At 39.3% G+C, this 23,162-nt stretch overlaps 1 protein-coding gene across 5 annotated transcripts in view; it reads right to left on the minus strand.

Annotated features, from left to right (window-relative positions):
• Positions 1-23,162, minus strand: part of RBFOX1 (RNA binding fox-1 homolog 1) — an 815,431-nt gene that overhangs the window by 361,195 nt on the left and 431,074 nt on the right. For all 5 annotated transcript variants that reach the window (XM_030957849.1, XM_030957841.1, XM_030957844.1 and 2 more), the window contains one exon: positions 8,343-8,384. In XM_030957849.1, the coding sequence (XP_030813709.1) occupies positions 8,343-8,384 (42 nt within the window). The remainder of the gene's footprint in view (positions 1-8,342; positions 8,385-23,162) is intronic.

A 23,162-nucleotide genomic window follows, 5' to 3' on the forward strand; every position in this document is an offset into this window, starting at 1 on the left:
TGCCTCAGGCAAAGGGCAGGACCTTGAACCTGGCTCCACCTCTCCAGCCTGTCCAGGCCCACACAGGGAAAAGTGTGGGACTCTGGATAATACACTTTTTTCCAAAACATTTTTTTTTCTGCAAGCCTTTGTGAAAAGAAGAAAAATTAGTTGACTAAAGTGTTTTTAAAATTCTGTACTTCCCTTGTCTTCCAACACCAAGTATAGCTCCTTCTCGAGCCCAGAACTTCAAGATGGCACAAAACTATTGTCAGCTTGAAAACACATAAATCTTGTGTGTTTGTGTGCTTTTATTTCTCTATCCTGCTTCCTGGGGACTACATGGAGGGTTTTTTTTGGGATTTTGTACCAAGAAAGCCATTCCTGTTGAACACAAAGACTTGGCTTTCAGGACAAGTTGGGATCTTGCTGCAGAGTAGAACAGAGCACACTTACAGTTCACTTATTCTTACTATTAAGAAAGTTGAGACTAAGAAAAAATACAGACTATTAAGAACAAACACAGAGTTCTAAAATTCTGGCCTATCCAAAACCAAGATTTCACTCTTCATCCAACAGTTCACGTCAACCACAAGTCAGAAGGACTGTATTTATGTATATGTGTAATACAAATACATACTACTATGTATATATTTGCATATTAATATTGATTCACACATTTCTGGGTTTTTTAAGGTGATTTTTTTTCCTTTCTTGCAATTTTGGTGCTTTGAAAAAAATTGGCAGCTACTTAAAAAAGCATAATGAAATGGTTTTGTATAGTAGTACACCTAACCAGTTTAAACAAGTGAAGTTTAGAAAGATTTTAAAGAACATAAAAAGACCATAATCATCAAAACAAGGACAGGATAGCCATTTTAAAATCAATATTCCTTCATTCTCTGTACTTGAAAGAATACAATGTGGCTCAGTGAATATTTGTCCCTATAATACCACATTTTTTGGATTGTTCATGTAATTTTTTTTGGGGTTTTTTTCAGTTCTTTCCATATTTTCAATGCCTTTCCTGTTCCCTTGAAAAATCTTGTTGCTCAGTCTGTTCTTTTTTATATGAGTAAATGAGAATAGAACTCCACCATGCAGAAGGACCAAAGAGGGTGTTAAAAATACAGCCCAACTATCTGCAGCTGGAAAACTTTTCCTGAGTTTTCACTTTTTTCACCCAAATGCAAAAGTAAATAGTTCAAGCCAACAGCACTACCCATGCAAAGCCACAAAACTCCCACCCAAGCCAGGAAGGACTTGTGGAAACACCCAGGGGAGAAAAAACCCAAACAACAGCAACCCAAAACTTGAAAAAAACCCAAATCAACCAAGGAAAAAAGAAAACAAAAAAATCCCCCAAAAAAAAAAAAACCAACAACCAACCAAAAACCCAAACCAAAAAAAAAAAAACCCCAAAAAAAAAAAAAAAAAACCCCCAAAAAAAAAAAAAAAAAACAACAAAAAAAAAAACCCCTAAAAACAAACAAACAGAAAAACCCACCAAAAAAAAAAAAAACACCAAAAAAAAAAAAACCCAAACCCACAAACCTCCAAGCTGCACTGTAAACTAGATAGCATTTCCTGCTTGAATTAGGTGTGACACTAAAGGGACCATGATCTTTGCCAGTCAAATTGCCTCAGCAACAGCAGAGGTTGAACTAATAAGTCAGGATCGTATAAACACTGCTAAAGCTGTGCACTCAAAGGTCTGGTTTCCAGATGATCAAAGAGAAACTACAAAAGCTGTGTGAAAAAAGAGCTCCCTCTCAACAAACACAAACTAAGCAAGAAAACCTTTCCTCTTTTCTAGGCCAGCATCCCTGCTCACAGCGAGCACTCTGCAGCAGGAGCTGTGTGCAGGCACTGCACAAAGGCTGAACCAAAAGTTGCTGTTCTGAGTGCAGGAGCTGTTCCCAAATCCAGACTGGACCCAGGACTGGGCATTGCTGAGGGCAGAAGCTGTTCCCAAATCCAGATTGGATCCAGGACTGGGCATTGCTGAGGGCAGAAGCTGTTCCCAAATCCTGACTGGGCCCAGGACTGGGCACTGCTCATGTTTGAGCAGCAGGAGGAAGAGAGCACTGGGATATTGAATTTATTTTGGGTACTGTCTCAGCAGCCCTTAAACTGTCCAAATATATTGCCTTCTGTCCTTTCATAAATTTACCACTTCCTGAACCTTCATTACCCCTATTGAACTATTCCCTGTCCCTGATTTCTATGTACAGATATGAGTTTAAACACGCATTGAGGAGCTGCTGAATTCCATAGAAAGCCACCCAAACCAGACAGGTACTTAGTGCAAGCATTGCTTCAGCCTCACCAAAAATTCCTGTAGTCCTTCAGTTCCAGCAATTATGAAGCACCACACAGAGAAAATCCTTGACTGGGCAAAAATCAAAGTTGAATTCAAAAGGAAGTGGTGCTTGAACAGCAGAAAAGCCTCTGCCTGCTGTTCTCAGAGAGAGATGCCAAAACAACGCCAGGGCAGGAATGGAAAGTTTTCTGAATAGCATTCCATCAAGAGCAGAGTCAGGACATTACCTAAAGGCCTCTCAACTATTTCTGAAAGAATTCAAAGAAGCCTGAAGTGAGTGGCACCACTATTGAACAAAGTGCAGCAAACACTTTATTCTCCTGATCCAAGGGCCCTATTAGCAGTCAGCATTTGAAGAGAACAGAACCCTTGTGGTGAGAGGCCATGGCACTTGAAACATGAACCTCAACAGTTTTCATTACCTTTCTATTGTCTTAAGTTGCAATAATATTAAGCAGCAAATTGGAGTTTTATAGAGTAACATTATGAGTTACTATAGTTGGGAAGGCTCCTAAAATTTAGCAGACCTGCCAAGCAAGACTGCAATTGAAATTTACATTTTTCTAGTTGCCTTTTTTTGGCACACATTTATTTCAAGCCAAGTTAAAATTTAAATGAAATCACATCCCTACAATTAACCTTTCTCCCCAATCTTTTTTAGATCTTATTTCCAAGATATTTTTTCCTGAGCTGTGATGTGTATTACTCTTTATGGAATGTCTGGGAATAGAGTTGGTAAGACACTGAGTGAGAATACTCCAAATTCATTGCATGTCAATGTGTGATACAAATCAGGAACCAAAAATACATCTCCTTATTGATCTCACCTACCTGCATCTCCACCTACACCTACAGGGAGGATGAGCACAGGAATAACTGCAAGAATAGCTACAGGAACTACAGCAGGATCACTCTAAGCCACTTGTCTGGCACATCAAGTGAATTCCTAAGGAAAGGATGAGTAGCAAACACACTGGGCTGACCCACTTTTAGTATTTATCTCCCCTTTGAACCCCTTTTCCTTGAGGGACATGTAATACTTGGTAGTTCCAGATTATTCTTCCAGGCAAAACACACGTGGTTTACAAATGCAGACCAAGGGGTTTTCAGAGGAAAGGCAAAAAGTGACATTTTTATTACCAGCTGTCCTGTTTTGCAGAAATGCTATGAATTACACATTGCTCTCTGGCGACATGACATCAGTGACTCACAAAACAAGCTCATACCCCTTTCCTTGCCTCCTGTCCAGTGTGGGAAGAGGTGGATGGAGAGCAGAGGTTCTTGGCCAACCATGATGTGTGTACTGCCCTGCTATCACCCTGAGTCATTTCAGAAAACCCTTGAGATAATATCTACTTAACAAATCACTTCCACTCTGATTCTCTTCTTCTCTCCAGGTATTTGTTTGCTTTTGCTCAGCTCAAACTGATTAAAAAATTAGTGTCTATCACTGAATCACAGTGTAACTCCTCAGTGCATCAGAGGAACCCCGGACACAAAAATGTCCATGGACTATTCTTAATCACAGGGGAAAGCTAATGCCACAACAATGAGCTTCAAAAAGTTTATTTTAAAAAGTTTCCAAGAGCCCTCATCAATACAGCTGAGCAGATTACAAACCTAATAAATTAATGCACTGGATAAAGACACAAATAAAGCTAAATACTGCAGGATCAGTGTTGCTTAAAAATTATGCTGGGCATAAATGCCTTTACTTTTGTTTTCTCTCTACCTGGTGTAACTTTGACATATTTTTTTGCTGCATGTTGCTCCTTATTTCATTTAAGAAAAAAAATGAGATAAGAGACAAGACAAATAGAACAATATTGGATGCAAAACTTCTTTCTGTCTCCTTGAAAATTAGAACAGTATAAAAACATAAAAGTTGATATTAAATACAAGGTGACAGTAAGAGCCTGCCCTGCCTGTATTTCAGACCAGAGAAGGAACTCTGGCTGCATATAATGCATCTTGATAATAAGCACATGTGAAAGAAGCTGTTAATTAGAGCAACAACTGGGTCACTTAGAATTTCACATCAAGGAAGCAAATTACACCATTTACCATTAGACCTCATTGGTATTCACAGGAACATTTATAAAGCCTCCCAACATTGGAGTTTAAAATTGCTCTCTGCCCACCTTGGAGAGCTGGTGTTGCTGCATCAGGACCAAAAGCCTTCCCTTCTACAGCTCAACTCATGGATTTAAGGTTAAACAGACTGAATTAGTCATACAAAACTATAAATGATGGGTTGGAGGTTGAGTGAAGCTCTGTAAGCTTTAAGTTAGCCTGTCCTTAGGCTATGGTAAAAAAGTACCAGCCCAGGTTCAAGTCAGACCAGCAAGGAAGGTTCAGTGGGAACAGCAGACAGACTTCTGAGCTGGCACTGCCCTTACTTATAGCTTTATGTTCTCCAAATAATCTCTGCTTAGTGCTCAGATCCCAATTTTCTTCACAGCCTTAAATAACCTGGACTACATGTGTTTCAAAGTCTGGTTTTTCAGACTGAAATACAAGCAGGAAAGCACTTTTAAATGATTCTGAGCAAGCTGTGAGCTCTGTGGCTTTACAGGTCATTTCTAATGCATCAGAATGCCAACCACACGCAGGCACTCGTGAGCAGCAAGGGGCAACAGGAGAGAGTCAGAGAGGAGGGGAGGCTGTGACTGCGCCAAAAAGAGATTTATAAACAGGCCTGGACAACACAAAACACAATGAAGGGGAGTAAAGAGCATCATTATTTTCTTTAAAGGAAACACTGATGAAGTGCAGTGTGTGGAGGGAGGTGGGGAGAGCAATACTGATGAGTCAATTTGCCTTTAAAAACACACTTTTTTCTTTTTAGTATAACCTGATTTAAGTGACACCAGATTAGAAAGCAAAAGGACATTAAGAAACATGAAAATAATTATTATTCAAGGCAGCACGTTGTAATGGAAATCACTGCCAAGAGAAGGTAAAACTTGAAAAATGGCATTGATGCTTTATTTTTAAAAATCAAATGGAAATGCACCAAAGTTAGGTTATGATATTTTTCCAAATGGAATAAAAAAACCCCAAACAGCCTTGATAGAGGCTATTCTATTTCTATTCAGAAATTCCCATAGCTTTTTTTATAATTTCTCATTTAAATCATTCAGGTAAAGACATTCATGTCTACCTGGGGAGTGTACCAGGTTGGCAGGACAAATAAGTTACACTCTTGTGGTTGTTGTGAAGTTGAAATATTGAGTAGAAAAGGGTTAAAATGCACAGGCTTCCTTAATTATTAGGATTCTCATTCATTATAAATATAATGTATAATGGCCAGAGGCTCTAATATGAATGAGTTTCATGATTCTAAATGCTTTATTCCTGAACAGTGACATACTGCTTTGCATTTAGAATTTACAAGGCATTGAAACAGATAAGAGGTGAGAAATGTCTGAGGAAATTATTTTAGTCAGACTTGGATATTTCTTTCTATAGCCACACAATTGATGCCTTAAGTTTCAGCATTCATATTTTTCAGATTCTGTACTGCCTTAGTGGGTAACTCTGAACTTCACATCAAGTGTTGGCAAGTTCTCCTCACAGCTCAGTCACACAAAACAATCCTTTTCCAGGTTGGATTCCAGAATCCTTGGTTCCTGTCCCCAGAACCAAGGACACCACTTGAGGAGAGCAATCTGGGAGGATGGGACTGCATAACCTGGAGCTGGAATTGGACCATTAACCCCAATATGGAAATGGACCAAAGCTTATAAAAGTGTGAAAACTCAGAGTCCATCTTGAGCAGAGCCTTGGCCAGGCTCTTGCACTGCCCAAGGTGTATCCTGTGAAGGCCTTTAATAAATCCCTACTTTATTCCTTTAACTCTGTCTGCCCTCTGTTCTAGAGCCTCTCGAGGCATCATAATGACTAATTATTTATTTACACTATTATGCTTTTATAATCCTTTTTTTATGGCTTTAGACTAAGGAATTACTAGAGAACCAAAAAAGGAGAGTGGCAGACATTTTCATCTTTGACTCAACAAGGAAGTGGGAGATATTCCATCTTTTTTTTTATTGTATTATTAGATGACCTAACTATAATCTGGTTGACTTGGTTTAACAAACAACAGAATGTTGGCATTTGGTTGTTTTAATCCTGTTTCCTTGTTCTATTTCAATCCTTTCAGCTGGGATGAAGCACCACTTTTTGTGAAGGGACTGCCTCACATCCAAGTACTCATGGCAGGTCACAAATCCCAAAAGAAAATACTACAGGCCTGCAAAACCTGATTCAGGCCACAAAACACTTCTCTAACAGCACTGCTCAGTTAAGGAGCCAACCTAAAAGTGGCAGAATGGTCAAGTGACATCCTCATAGTGCACCAAGTGCTACATGTCCACACACAGTACATTTAAATTTCAGTGTCACAGCAGATAAGCTGTGAAAGCCGTGAGGGATCTCTGGGACAGGAGCAGAATTTACACCAGAAACTGTGTTTAGTGCAACAGGAACATCAGAGGAGTTGTGGAAGAAGATGTAGCTAAATTTAGTAGGTTACAGACATGGCTTTGTCTTTAGGTGCCACATTTTGCTATGCCACAGAGGCATCCCGAGCACTGAGCTCATTGTTGGACATAAATGTGTAATACTGGAGCAGAAAGACACATGAAAGTTTCACTGCACCACATCTTATCCACAGCTTTGAAAAAGCACACAAATTTACTTGAAGAAAGAGCTCATTTTCTCCTCAAGTTATATTTTAAAACGATATTTTCCTTCATTCAAGGGAGAAAATGAAAACAATAAAAAGAAATGAACGCTTTCTTTGTTCTCAAGGCACTGCTACCTCTTGAAAAGCTTGTCCTTCAGGTACTATTGCAATATTTTAGCTCTGACAGCTGCTCTGTTGAGACATGAGTGCTGATAAAACAAAGCTTTGTCACTCCAGCTCCAGTACAATGCAATGCAGTCACATGGCAGCAAGGAAAGAATTGAGGACAATATGTGATGCATTGTTCTTGCATAACTTGTTTACCAAAAACCCCCTTCCAAGTGTGGTGAGGACCAGCTGAAGCATCTAGATATGTTGATGGAGTTAACCTAAAGAATGGCTGGATGAGCAAGAACACTGCACAATGTACTTTAAGACAAGTATATTCTTTATACTTGCAAGTCATGCAGGCACTGCTGATGCTTAGTAAACAGCAAACAAACAAACAAATAAAAAGCTGCTTTTTCTATTTCCAACAATATTTTTGTTTATATAGAAACTTACCCTTCCATCAGGCCTGCCTCTCCCTCTCTATTTGCATGTGGGATTTCATGTAAATACTCAGCAAGTGCTAGCAATAAATGGAGGTCTATTAAGCAACACTTAGATGACCAAAAAGCTTTTGTCTGGTTGGGTTTTTGTGGTTTTGTTTGTTTTTTTCTTTTCATTAATGAAAGCTGTTATACTTTCCCAAACAAATACTAGAATCAATGCAATGGAGAAGCATCTTCAGGGATCTGTAGCATTTAAAGGCAGCAGAGACTACAAGCTGTTTAACACAGCGACTCTAACACAGGAAAAGGGGAAAATGGAGAGGTCAGCAGCCTGGGCTCAGGAACTCCATCCCCTTCCAGATGGTGCACAACCAGCAGACACCGAAATAAGAACTCCTCACAGCCCTGCCACTGGTTCCTCTGAAATCACACAATATAAAATCACAGGACAATCTCTTCTTGCTGGAAGCAATCTGAGTGGACAAGTCTGGGAAGCACAGTGACCTTGGGCACTGCTGGAGCCGCACAGGAGGAGCTCACTGAGTGTCAGGGGTCCCACGAAAAGGCAAAGATTTTACTGAAGATTTTTTACTGCCAAATCTCATCACATTACAGAAGAAACCCTGCATCTATCTCTCTAGCTCCTTTATACTGAAAGATGTACAATATTTACCAACAAGAAACAAATGAACTAAATATATTCCTCTTAAATTAAGTAATTAATCAGTCAATAGCACAGACTAAATTCTGCTTATGTTTTAAAGAAACAAAACATTTTGCAAATCATTGCACTTACCCTTAGCTGTTCTCTTTCACAACTCATCTGTTGTTTTGAACTCTATAAGGGAAGAAAAAAAATGCCAAAATAACTTTGAAAGCATAACATTCTTGCCACAACAAAGCTGCTGATCTGTCTTACACATATAAATATTGGAAATGTAGCCATTTATCTAAAGACAATATTGTCCTGTGCCATAGAATCATTATTGCAAAAAATACATTTTTTCCATTTATATTTTAAATTAAATTAACCCCAGAACTCAGAACAAAACTGAAGTCGAAAAGAATCTTGTTTAGTTTTAAACACCTGATTGGCAGTCCAGTTCAGGAAGAAGCTTTCCCCCTTTTTGTGCCCTATCAAAAGTCTGAATATCCCACTGCTTTAATACATGATAAATTCACAGCACAGCTCAGGAATAAAGATACAGAAGCTTCAAATAAGTGATAAAACACTTTCCCATGAAAACATCCAGCTCTAATCCAGTGTAAAAGTCACTATGAAGATTATTTGATTCCACAGCATATATATATATTTTTTCCATACTGCTGTTTGTGCTCTGCCAGGATTACCAGGAACACTGCTCAGAGTGTGAGAGCTGCTGGCTGAGCAGGAGCTCGCTCCCTGTGACAGCAGACAGGACAGTGGCAGCACAGCTTGGGTCATCCCAACTCTGCCAGAAGGAAGAGGCTACTCCAGGGAGAGCTTTGGAACAAGAACTACCCCGAAACACCCATTCCCAGCCTGCCTCCAGCTCCCAGGTGTGTAACTCAGCCATGCACCAGGACCTCTGGAGCCAAACTTTCAAAGCTTTGCCCAGGAAGGCACTCGGGTGTTGACCTGTCCATGTGGAGAGAGGGGTTTTGTGTCTGGTTGGGTTTTGGTTTGGTTTTCTTCAAAAATAATTTTAGAATCATTAGGGAGCATAATTAGCCTTGAAAGTGTCATCACTGTCAGTTCTGTCATTAGTGCAGATGGCAAACAAGCCTTAAAACATGAAACTGGATGCAGTGTTTCTGAGGATATCTTCAAAGGTTTGGAATACTTATCACTTCTTTGTACTTAGAAACAGCTAAAACACCAACCAATACCCATTTGTCTAAGATATTTTTACTCTGTAGTGATAATGAAAATGGCAACTTCTCAGTCAAAGTTAGGTTACTACAAACAAAATAAAACTGCCTGGTTTTCAGCACGGAAGGAATCCTAAAAAGTACATTACAGGCTTAACCTTCTACTTGTATAGCAAAATTTTACAAGAGTCCCTGTATGAAAACACAAGCCTAACAGAAACAAATGCTCTTTGAAGTTCCCAGCAGGGAGTAAGAATTACAGGAGTTCAGCATCAGTCTAATTACAATTCCCCTAAGGAGTCAAATTAAGTACAGCTGAAGTGACTGTCACTTGCAGACTAACAATTCCACTTTTCAAAGTGCATGACTTTACACCATTTATGAGTCACTTTAAGGTTATATTAGTCCACATTCTAAGTGTGCTTGCGTAAGTCTCAAGAGTTAATTTCAGATCTGAATTCCACATGAACCTCTTTACCTTGATTAAAAATAAATAGAATGGAATCTTTCAGTTGAAAGGGACCTACAGTGATCATCTGGTCAAAGTTAGAAGTTAGTTTGGGTTGTTTGGTTCAGGGGCTTCTTTTATTATTTAGGTTTTCTGTGTTAAGAGATTTTAACCTCTAGTGGTGGGATGGAGGGAGGAGATTTGGAATGCAAGGAAGGTGAAATTTCTAAGGTAACAAGAAAAAAGTGCATCAAATACTCAGAGTGGAACAAATATAGTTATTGACTATTTAAGCAGATAGTTGATTTTGTGTTTTAGTTAGCAGCTATTTGCTACTGTAATTTGTAACATAAAATACCTAACGTCTCAGACACCAGAAAAATTGTATTTAAGATGGGAAAGAAGTGTTTATGAACAGTGGGAGAATAGAACAGAGAAGCAAAGAGTAAGTGAATAAGAAGATGACCACAAGTTAACATCCAACTGCTCCTCCATAACAGGCAGCACAACAAACAGACAAAACCATCAATTTACTTTAAACCAAACAGCTTTCATATGAATGTGGGAACACTATATTAAACAATTATTTGATTCAACCACCTGCATGATGCTCAGTTTACTCTGAAAGGAAAAAAACAACAGGGGGATGGGACACACCAATTCCCTTGGTTCAAAGTTCAGCAAATGGTTGATTCCAAACTGTGTTTTACCTACAACACCAAAATCCATTTCAGAGCTGGCTTCCCTCAGAGTGAACATCCACCCAGACAGCTCTCTCATCATCCTAGGAGCTTTCCAGAAAAAAAGCATCAAGGCTTAGTGATAAGGCATTATTAGGATGAGATTAAAGGGGGAAAAAACAAACAAAACAAATTTACCTTAATGAAACAAACAAAAAAAATTCATAGTTTAAACACAGATGCCATCTGCCTGTCTGGCCCTCTATTTCTCAGATCAAGTTTATTAAAATACATCTGGGAAAGGCTCATTTGAACACGAGCAGCTCTCTGAGCATTTCAGCAGTGCCAAGTTTGCTCTCTCATTTTGTCTTTTTTGTTATCTGTGCCAGTTTAAGAGAAACATCCTGGCAGTACTGAGCACTTAAGGGAAAACATAAATAATGCATTTACAATATGTAAACCTGTACAGATAAATGAGAAAAACTGAAAGCCATAACATATTTAATTAATGATCAAGAGAGCCTAGAAGCAAACCTTGTGCACATCCTGCAATTTTAAATACATTGCTTCTCAATCCTAAATTTACTTTGTTATGGCTCTGGATTCAACCACATGCAATTAACTATTTCTTTATTTTAGTATAAGACTGGTCAGTGTGTTGAGTGTCATTGTGTCAAGGTCTCACATATTATGAGTTTAGCGGAAGAATGCCTAAAAGATTCATTCCCTTTAAAGGATTTTATTAAGGAAAAGCTTTGAAAAACTACAGGTTCATTTATAGGACTAAAACTTATAGCAGTTTTGAAGACACTTATGCTGTCAGGCTCCATCATTTTAAATCAAAAAAGACCCTTTGGAAATACTGTGTAACCTGCTGGTGTCAATCCCCAGTGAGTTCAGGACTAGAAAGGGGAAATCAGTTTTGTTTTCTTTAAGTAACAGTAACAGGTGGGAGACTGAATATCTGTTAAATATATTTATCATTTATCCACTCTTCATACACACACACAGGCCCTGGCCATGAGGAAAATGGGACCCATGAATGGACAGATTGAGAGAACAACAGCATTCCTGCAGGTGTTCAGGAATACCAACAGTCCACCTGGGAAGGGTTTTTGTTATCAAATTTGTAAAGTGTCATTTTAAAGAAAGGGCTTAGGTGATTGGGGAAAGAGAACAACAGGAGGGTAATAAGGTTATTTACAGAAAGTACCTGCTTAAATGTTAAAGAACATTTCTGTAGCAGTTCAACTTTCCCAAGTATTGGTTTTACATTTTCTAATTCAAAATTGTTTCAGTATTGAAACAGAGCACAGTCCACTGGCTGAAAAATAATAGGTGAACATCTAATGTCTTATATCTTCTAGATATTTTACCATAACTAAAGACGTGTGGTAAATGAAAGGCCCCCTGATATTGCTGCCTTTCTTTTTATACCTCAAAAAGGACAGTACAAGTACGATTGCTAGAATTTCAACAATACCCTTGTTTTTATTATTACAGTCAGTACCAACACAGGAACTGTGGAGCTTGAGAGTCAGGTGAGCAAGAGCAGAGTCACAGTGCCTTTACCAGGACCCACCTCCCAGCTGGTGACTGCTCACCAGTTGATTGAGAAATCATCTCTCCTCCTTCATACACAGATTAAACAGCTGAAATCAAACCACAGACTGTCCTCTCACAGTTGTGTTTCACCAGGCACTGTGAGACAGTCCACACCATTTCGTACTATCTGCAAAATCCATCTGCCAGTGCTTTCTTTCATTAGACACTCATCTGACTGGAAAAGTCTTCTGTCAAAAATTAAATGCTTGGGTTTGTTCCTTGCCACGTTACACAAAAACGCTGTGCTACACAAGGACACACACCATGCACTGCTGTATTTCATTTGGAAACAGCCATTTCACTGCATCTTTTTATTACTTATTAGCGTTCATTATCTCAGTGCCCTGCAGAATTCAAGAGAAATAATACTCCAAGTTATTTAATATGTGGAAAAAGCACGGGCTTGTATATAAATGTATAAATAATATTGTGTATTAATCTAAAACTGCCTCTCAGTACTACATGAGAAACCCCAAAACACAAGTGAAGAAACAACATCCATCCCAAGAGCTCACAAAGCCACAAAGTAGAGCCCAAGGTGCTCAAACACAGAGGACTCATTAAAAAATACCAGTAATTGCATAAATATACAGGATGAAATGAGCTGGAAATGGGGATTTCAGAGCCTTTGGTAGTCACTCACAGCAACATCTAGAAGCTTTCAAACATAACATCAGCGTTTCTTGCACAAGGAGTAACTGGGATTATCCTTTTCCACTACAAGGTGCCTAAATTTTCACGGACATATCTCCTGAAAGCCCCCAAATGTTGAGGACAGTTCTAACGAGGTGATAATGTGCTGACTTTGTGTTCCATTGTGTTTCTAACACAAAGGGGTACAGAATGTATATGTCTATGAATATGCAAATTCTTACCAGAACAGAGAGCTTCGGGTTTCTCTTGGCTAGGTATGCGTGTTTGCATGCACAGAATTTTAATTTCCTGGGGTTTTATTACCACCATCAGTTATTGTGCTCCAGCAGAGGCTGGAGGGACTGATTTATTCTCCAGTGCCCTTGGCTGGGTATTGTATATCGACTGGTGCGCTGCTGTCATAAATATATTTGGGTGAAGAACTGTCTCCAGTTCCGTGGGTAATACTGAGCAGAGTTCAGGTTTCAAGTGTCACATACAAGTGGGTTTATTTCTACTGGAAGAAACAGGCAATTATTATGGCCCATTGAGCTCAGATTAAGCATTTCCATCAAAAAAAAGAAAAAAAAAGAAAAAGAGCCTAGTGCTACAATCCTTGTAAAACTGTAAATGCAAATGGGGACCATCTCATCATCCATAAAAAAATAATCTATAGTTTTATAGGCTTTTCTCGCTCTCCTTTTCTTTTTGCCCTCAAATCAGCAACATATTCCAAACAGGATCATTTTATTGAGACAAGGAAAAGTAGAAATTCTCCAAAAATAAAAGAGAAACACTTTTAAAGATTTTTTCATTAAAACAGTTTGTAGGCAATTATTTCCTTTTGCAAAATGGCTCCTTTAACCAACTGAGAAGACTTAAATCCAATTTTCACCTTTTCTTAGCTGCAAGATATGTTTCTTTATCAAGATTTTCTATATTGCTTGAACATCATGGTTACCTAAAACAGGGGGTTTGGGTTTTTCTTTTTTTTGCTTTAATTTTTGCTTTCTTTGTATTTTAACAGCCTGAGCTGTATGCCCAAAGCATGCTGCAGATCACAGAGACAGAGATGTGACCAAACTTGCCTCTGGCTCCCTGAAAGTTTTCAAGGAAACTTGAGGTGCTGCAGCACAGCCTGGAAGTTCTTCCTTTTCCAACACCCCCGTGAGTGAAATCTCTGCAGGGTGGCACAAGAGCAGCCAGCACTGCGGCTTTCCCCGTGCTCACATCCTGTGACACAGACAGTTCCCTGTTTTCAAACACAGTTTGGGAGCTGTGGGTCTTTGCCATGACCTTGTGGAAGGTTTGGTGCAGACCAGGACAGTGCTGGGTTTAATTTGGATCTGTGCATGGCCAAGCCTTGGGCATTAAGGCTCTGGAAACTACCTTACACAGGGCTTTAATATAAATTAAAAAAATTACCTTGAAGAAAATACATTTTACAAGTACCATTCCAGAGAAACACTTGTGTGGGAAAGCCTCAAGATGAAATCCTGGATGTATGCTCTGCATGGAGCAATCCCATGAGAAACTTGATCTATGGTTAGTATTCAAATATAAACTCCTTCTACACATAAAGGACTGGCCACAGTGCATTTAATTTCCCTGCATAGCAGAGAAAATATTATACCAAATAATCTGAAGGCAATGCAGTACAAAGAATAAATGGATACTGTGAAAAACATAATTAAAAATACTGTGATGGTAAAACAGCAAGCAGTATAGGATTAAAGTCTGTTACCTTACAGTGCAAACAGGCCCAAACCAAGCCGGGCACATTACAGCTATTACCCTACTCACTGCAGCACAAACAATTCTTGTTTCATAAGCATATTGTTCTCACAAGAATTTACTCTTGTAAAATCTTGCACCTTTGGGGAAAAGGGTTTTAAGTTGCTTTCCTTAAAGACTCTGCAGAAAAAAAAAATTGCAGTTAATGGTATGAATACCAATTAAGTGAAAAACTCTGAAGCTAGTGTAAATATGGAATGAAGAAATTGGAGATACTAATTAGTATCTGAGTATCAGGTACTGCTGAATTCTGAGGGTCTGTATTACCCAAACAAGGCAATAAATCTGATGTGCTGCATAATAGGCTTTCTGAAGTAAAGATCATAGACAGAGATGACAACTAAAAATTATAAGCCAAAAACGTATCGTAAAATTCAAACAGGGTTTAAGTAAAAAAACTCCACTTTACACAGAATTTTTTCTAGATAATTACTACCAGCCTATTAAGGTGGCAGTTATTCCAGCTGCAGGTAACAACTCAGAATGACCCTTCAAGGCAGAGGAGAGAACAGCAGCCTGACAATGAGGATATCACTGGAGACAGGCATGGATTTCCAGACAATTACAAAGCCAGCTTTGTTACAAATTGCTCCTACAGACACGGCCCGGTGCTATCAGCAAACATCTGCAAACCTCCTCACTGTGCTTGTGTGCTGATAAAAATAAGCCAAGTTCTCACAGTCACCCATGCTTGACAAATTACGAAAAACCCAAAACACAGCTTTTATCTGGCAGATCCACATTATTGGCTGGAGAGGTCATTACAGAAGGAACTGGTCTGAGAAAGCAGATATTGCCAGGTCAGCAAGAAGCAAATAACTGACAGATATCCAGGCTTTCATTTGTGCCCTTCCTCAGAGCTGCTCTTTTTCCAATTAAAACATTAATCTTCAGAGTGTCTTAAAGTGAAAGGCTGTGTGTGTGTATGGGTGTGTTGATATATGTAAAATATTTTATATTATCGTTATATTATATTATATTATATTATATTATATTATATTATATTATATTATATTATATTATATTACATTATATAATATTATATTATAATTACATTATATTATCATACATTATATAATATATAATATATTATATATAATACATATTATATCATATATTATATTATCATACATATCACTATATTATATTGTTATTTTATATGAAGTGATCCAAAGCCTACTAAATGGTCATTCTGCAGTGTTAACCTCATAGATCAATCATCAGCAAATTGATCTGCAAAACTTACTTTATTCATGGCAGATAAAAAAAGGAAAACCTTAGAATGTTTAATATTAACAACTATTTCTATTCTAGCATTGTTTTTAAATTGATAGATAATAAATAGCATCCTATTATGTTTTAATTTAGTTGGTTAATCAAGCTATTGATTTTTTTATTTTGTTTTTGGTTTGGGTTTTGTTTTTTTATAGACACAGATCCAGACGTGTATATATACATATTCTCCTCAGTAAAATTTGAATGCAAAAAAGAGGTGAAGACCATGAAGTGCATTAAAATTACAGTCTGTTCTCATCTATCACTCTACCTAAAAGTTGACATTTTGGTGGATAACTTCATTACTTATGGAACACATACATGCTGCTTATCTTTAGCTCTTGGGAGAGAATTTCAAGGCTGTGAATGCAAGATGAAAGTTGGTCATTAGTATCCACACACATTTTCAATAGGACAATAGGGGTAATTTAAGGCATTAATGACATTTAGATACCTTTCTGTTTGGTACTGGGAATGCAGTGCCAGGCTCTGTGCTTGCACACACAAATCAAAACACAAGTGTTGTGCTCTTTGCCACACTTCTCAGGGGATTTTTGCTATAAATCTTTGGAGAGGAGCAGAGGTTGCCTTTGCTGCACTAATTTATCAAGTTGTGGACTCTGCAGGTGAGATTCTTTTCCGGGAGCACAGCAAGGACCTGTAGGAATTATGCTCTTGTGAAGCTTAGAGAGAGAGCTTCACACCCTGTGTGTGATACCCAGTAAATACACCCAAAATCAGGAGTGCGTTTTCTTGGGTTTTAAATCAATTATTCCCAGAGGGTAAAACCTGTCTGTGCCCCTGCACTGGGGCTGTTCTTACCCTCACAGCATGAGCCCCACCTGGTTCTGCATCAGGGCTCACCCCCCTCTCCATCCCACAGCTCCTCTGGCCATTTCTGTGTGTGCAAGAAGCTTGAATCAGCAGAAAGAGGAGGCAGAAATTTAATGAGCTCTAGGACCAAGGCTGCCATAAGGAGATTTTTACATAGTTTTTTACAACTCAGGTAATGTTCCTCAGTGGAACTGTAGGTTGTACAAGCAGGCAGAATGTTTGGCTCTCAGAGCCACAAACCAATCTCTTTGGAAAGCTGTTGATGCTCACTCGTAGGCCATGTAAAAAACCCTGGTTTGGTTCTGATTTGTACTGTAAATTTTACTTCCCAGAGGCAGTACTTTGCCTTTGCTTAGAGCAACAGAATTGAAGAGGAACTCTACTGAAATGAGTAGCTTAGACTTAGTGATTTAAAGAAAAGTAAAACTCTTCTGGCAGTCATCTGAAGAATAAATCCTGTTCCTTGCATTTGCAAAATTGCTCATAGATTCTCCGCGTCCCAGAGTATTCCAGAGATGTGGCAAGGCAGTGCAAATGCTTCTGGTGCTTACACCCAAGGATCATTATGTAACAACTTGCAAGAGGTTTCCAGGTTTATGATACCAGTAAGAAATCACAGATGTCATTTTGGACTGGATGACCTTTAAAGTTCCCCTACAAACCAATGTATTCCATGATTTTAAATAAGCAATACAAGCAAAGCCAGTAAAGCACTGATGCCTTAAGATTTTAGCTTTTATATTTTTCAACTCCTATACTGCATTAGTGCATAACTCTGAACTCCATATGAAGTGTAGTTACCTGTCTTCACATTTTGGTCAGACAAAACAATCCCTCTGGGATTTCTGGATCCAAGGACACACCACAGCCTCAGGCCCTGAAGTATGAACAAAAATGAGTTGGGGGGAGTGAACTGGGGGTCAATGTCTTCATTACCTGAAGCTGTAATTGGAGGATTAACCCCTGATGTGTAAATGGACCAAACTTATAATTGTGTGAAAAACTTGTGCCCCGTCCATCCTGGGTGCAGCCTCTGGGAAGTTTTGATTGCCCAAGGTGTATCTATTGAAGGCCTTTAATAAATAACCACTTTTATTCTCTTAACTCTGCCTAGCATCTGTTCCAGGTGGCCACTCCAAGGCATCAGCACAGGCCATGCAGTGTGAGCAGCCACGGCCATGATGCCATTGCTCTTATCCAGCACTGCTGGCCAGGGTGAGCACACATAAGCAGGGCTATCCCTTTGCCAGGATTTTTCTCCTGAGAAGCTGAGAGGCCTCAGAAATTAAAATGTAAACAATGATTATCTGATTGCTTGGAATGTGGTTTGGAGGTTGCTTGCCAACAGGTGCATCTTTGGTTCCATGTGGATTGTTTTTACTTCATGAGCGATTCCAGTCCAGCTGTGTTAGGACTCTGGTCAGTCACAGGTATTTTGTTATTCATTCCTTTCTAGCCTTCTGATGTGTCCTTTCTCTTTTCTTTAGTATATAATTTTCTTTTATAATATAATAAAATAATAAATCAGCCTTCTGAAACATGGAGTCAAGGTTCTCATCTCTTCCCTTGTCCTCAAACACCACCACAACTCTGCACACACTCACTCAACTTAAGAGCTGCACCTTGAAGGAATTGCTTTCTGAATGGCCCAAATTCTTTTCCTTCCTGGGGAGATGCACCTTTCATACCCTGGCAGTGTTTAACTGACCTCCCCATTTGCCCATGTAGCCATGGGCAGTGAAACAGCTCGTGACAAAGCCAAAGTTTCTTGGAGTCTGCAGCATTGGCATGCTGAGAGGAAAGTGTTTTATTCTGCACAATAACCAAAGCCAATAACTGCACAGGGAAGGAAGGGCAGAGTACCTTAATCTCCTCTCCTAAACAGCTTAACTAACTATAGGAGATGCAGTGCCTGGCATTCAATAACTACTCAGTGCTTTGGCTTGTTCCAGGAACGCATTACAGAGACTGTCAATAAACTTTAATTAGCAATATATTTTTAGTGGCACTGCTACAGCTTGCTGCAATGAAACATTTCTCCCAAGATTTTCTAAAGCTTTCCTAAAAGAAACCCTGACACTTAATAATGAAAGACATTTAGAGATTGTCATATAACAGCATCCATTAGGGCACTGTATACTTCTCACTCAGAAGTGCTAAGGTTACCTTGAACATGGAACTATCATTTAAAGTAGGCTTTACTTCTCTGTTAAGAAAATGAGCAATCATTGGCAAAAATCAGGTGCAGCTGACAAAGTTAAACACTTTCCTTCACCTTTTAATGAGACCACAGCGGTGGCCTTGCTGTCCTAAAAATAGCAAAGGAGAAGGAAACATTTAAAACTTGTGTATGTGTGTGCACCTGCATGCACAGCCAGGCTCATTTTGCAAACGAAATGTCACGTTCTCCAATGACCTCCAGGATAACAAGCTTGAAATTGTAGCTTCAAAACTGTATTGTGTATATACCTTTTGAAAGAATTGCAATGGCACGTTGCATGCCATCCTCATGCATCAAAGTGCTGCTCCCAACAGCTCCAGAAAACTTTGTGATGAGCTATGATGAGGTGAGGTAAACTGTGACCTGAAATCTTGTCCCTTGAGAAGGCAGAGAGAAATCTTTTACTGTATAAACATGAAAGATCTAAATATCACCTCTTTTTGCAATAAATATAGCCCCTTTTCTTCACATTACTATACATATCTTCACTTTTCTGCCACACCTTGGCCCAGATTGAAAGTCGTCAAGGACAAAGAATCCATCTACAAGTTTTGTCACATTTATCTACAGCTCTACATAGAATAGACATGGAGAGGGGGAGAGAGAAGCATCTCTCCTACCTGCATGTGTGTCTGTGTGTTTCCATTACAGGAGGGAACAAATCAAACTGTGGTATTAATGACTCATTCCAGCATCACAATGCTTGTGATCAATATAATAACTGCACACACCATCCAGAAGGAACATTTCACCTACATTTGCATGCAGGTAACATGCCCAGTGTGGTGCCCCAGCCTGTGTGTTCAATACACCACAGCTATAGCCTCAAGCAAGGTGTAATTTACAAGCAAGGTGTAATTTACACTCCGCTTTTCATTCATTTCATCTCCAGTGTTTGGAACAATCCTGTGCTGCTTTTACACCTGAATTTCTAGAACTTCCTACACTAAACTTTGCAATGAGATAAAGCTGCAATACTACAAAAAGTATTCTGATCTGCATATTATTTCTTTTTCTGCTCCCTTTTCCTCCCAGAAATGCTGTACTAACACACATGAAGAAGCAAAGTGAAGCCAAGGCCCTGAGGTGAGTCCCACACCTGCAGGAGTGTGCACATTGCCTGAGAGGTGTTGGGTCAAGCTGCTCAAACTGAAACCCCTGTTCAGCCAGCTCACTGTCACCCCAAACAACTCTCACTGAAGCAGGAATACCAAAGTACCAGCAGAAATCACTTGGAGCTCCCCAAAGCTCCGATGCAGGTGGCCCTTGGGGAGAACTGTGAACAGGAGAATTGCAGAGAGCAGGAGCAGCACTGTGCAGCTCTGTGTGGTTATTCAGATTAATCACAATCTGGCCCAGTGGGAGCAAGGTCCAAACAAACTCATTATTTTTAAGCTAGGGAACCTTCAGGTTGTGCTGCATTTTTGAGCCTGGGATTAGTTTATGAGACAAAACGATTTTTAGCGCTATGATGCAGAAGCCATTCTAGTCTGCTAACTACCTGAAACACCGAGATCAATTCTGAGAGTAAAACATCAATTACCTCACTTACTGAGACAGGATAAGCAGCAATTAAAAGGGTAGGGAATGCTGCTCTGCATGAGGTTACTTGTCTGGTTTTTCAGTGTATCACAGCAATTGTTTTGATTTCTAATTGTGTCTAGAGACTGGAATTCAGGCCTTTTACACCTCAGCGTGCATATTCTGAGACAGGGGTGTCTCATTACTAAAATAAAAATTCCTGATGTGTCTCAAGCAGGCACACACAATTATAAATAACAATTAATTTTCATTCTGAAAAGATACTTTTGCTTAAGAATTATGACCTGGGCTCAGCTACACTGGAATAGCTATCATAGACAAATAAATCTAAACTATGGCATTTCTGGTATTTAACACCCACCCTTACATACAGAAATGAATCCTGAAGGAACTGAGCACCTCTAGAGAAAACACAGCCTTGGCCTTGCATGTGCTGCATGGCATGAAGGCCTCTGAAGTTTGGAAGTTTAGGAAGGCCATGGGACATTCCTGAAAGCCTGGAAACAGCAAATGTCCAACACAGGAGGGAAAGAGCTGCTGTTTGCTCACACCAAGCAGCGCAGACAAACTGGGCACAGGTCAGCAAGAGCCTCACAAAGGTCCAGAGACACCAAAATCTTATTTAAGTGACCAAACAGGCAGCTGAACAGGTATCCTTCCATACCTAGAGCTGGATCCAAACCCTGTGATGGAGACAGCCCTTCAACAGATTTGCCAGATCATCAAGAACAATGGAAAGTTCTGCAGGGATGTTCTGCTCAGAAATACCCTGACAGTTCCTCTAAACTCCTCCAGCTGCTGAGCTGCTGCTGGGATGGGTTTTTTAGGGACCTGAGCTGTCCAAACAAGCCAGGCACCTGGCTCAGGTCCCCAGAACCTGCAGCAGCTGATTGCCACTGGACAGTGAGAGAGCTGGAGACCCCAAGGTACAGGGATTCAGTGGCTCTAAAGCATCCACATGGTAAAGCTCTTTAAAAAAAGCTCAATTTTTAAAAGTATAATTAAAAAAAAAATCCTTCCATTCTAAATAAAGACAAAAATCAAATTTACAACATCAGACTTTCCACAACATTGGTTATTTTTTTCCCCCTTTTCCCCAGTCTGAGCTCTCACTGTACCTCTGTCTGGTTGCTGGTGAAGATAAAGCCCTCTTGTAAAAATGGGAAAGCTCCTTGTGGGTGTGCCCTTGGCAGGTGTGCAGCAGTGTGACAGGGCACAGGTGCAGCTGGCAGGAGAGCCACGCTGCTCGCTCAGTGCCTGCTGCCCATGCTAGGATGGAGCAATAATTCATTCAAATGACTGCACAGATTTCTTTACTAAATAAAGCCAGACTTAACACACGTCACAGAGATGTCTTGTTGGTTGTGGTGTTGTTTTGGGGTTTTTTTCCCTAATGCCTTTCATTTGATTCCTGAAACACTGTGATTCACATGTGTACATTTAGCAACCTGGAAACTTGGGATTAATAACACTGCAAAGAAGGGGAAAAAACCACCAAGCAACCTTCACCTGTCCAAGTCTGATAGATATCAATCCTGAGAATTCTTTCTACCTAAAGGGAATTTAAAAAACCCCTTGATTTTATAAAACCAACAAATTGTGAGCATCTATTAAAGAGATTTTTTTTCTTTCCCTGCATATTTTATAGTGGTTCTCAGTGCTGCTCAATTCCTGGAGCTGAATCTCCTGAGTAAGCACTATTTGACCATATCTTAGAGAGTGTGTGTGTGGTTTGCATTCTAAGGCTGGGGCCAACATTGATTTTATTTCCTCTTAGTATTTTATAGTTATTAGACTGCAACAAATTTTTTTTGTAAGTCAAGTATGGATTTAAATACGGAAGCCAAGAAGGAAAGGTACTGCATCTGTACTATGCCATAAATATAATATATTTGTGATTTCTTTTTTTTTAATTAATTTTTTTACTGTTACAGTTAGAGGGGAGATAACTGTGTGCTTAGTTTATGTAGTAGCTCCTCTGGAAAGCCAAAGGAGACTTTGAAGCACTGGAAACATCCATGGAGTGCTGGTCTGGCCTCTCCTTGCACCTCACCAGCTGTTTTCTCCTTGCTTTACGAGGAACAGTGTTGCCACCATCTGTCTTTAGGAGAAAATAAACTGAAAACAAACGCACACAAAAACCCAAAACCAAACCAAAGCAGTTGCAAAACCAAACCTATCAAGCAAGAAAGAATAAAAATGGGAAATGTTTTTCTCAGAGCAAGTCAATGGCATAAGTGAAATGGGGACGTGGGAAAGGATTGATATGCATATCCATAGGGATTAGAATAGAAAATGGATTTGAAACACAAAAAAAGCAAGGGAGGAGTTTGTCTGCATTTTAAATAGCTTTGCTATCATTATCTAAATATCCATCTCCATGAGAAATAAGACAAACTTGGCATTTCACAGGGAGAGTGGGGAAGGAAGACGAGAAACTCTTGGTTTATTTGATAGTTCTGAACTAATTATATAAGAAATATGTCTATAAACATTACTTTCTGAAAAGAAAATAAGTTCAGCAGCTATCTAGGTATTAGAAAAGAAATCTTAAAGGTTTCCTACATTCTTGTTGTACATGTCATGTTCCAGCTCCAGCAATGTGGAATGCCTGGGGTCCAGAGGACAAGAGAAGAACTATTCTTCATTACCAGGTTATATAAAATCCCTCTCTGATGTCTGGAATTATTTTCTAAAAATGAAAAAGAATACTGCAGTCCATTTTCACTGCAT

This window comes from Camarhynchus parvulus, chromosome 14 (assembly GCF_901933205.1).
Source record: "Camarhynchus parvulus chromosome 14, STF_HiC, whole genome shotgun sequence".
In the NCBI taxonomy this organism is placed as follows: domain Eukaryota; kingdom Metazoa; phylum Chordata; class Aves; order Passeriformes; family Thraupidae; genus Camarhynchus; species Camarhynchus parvulus.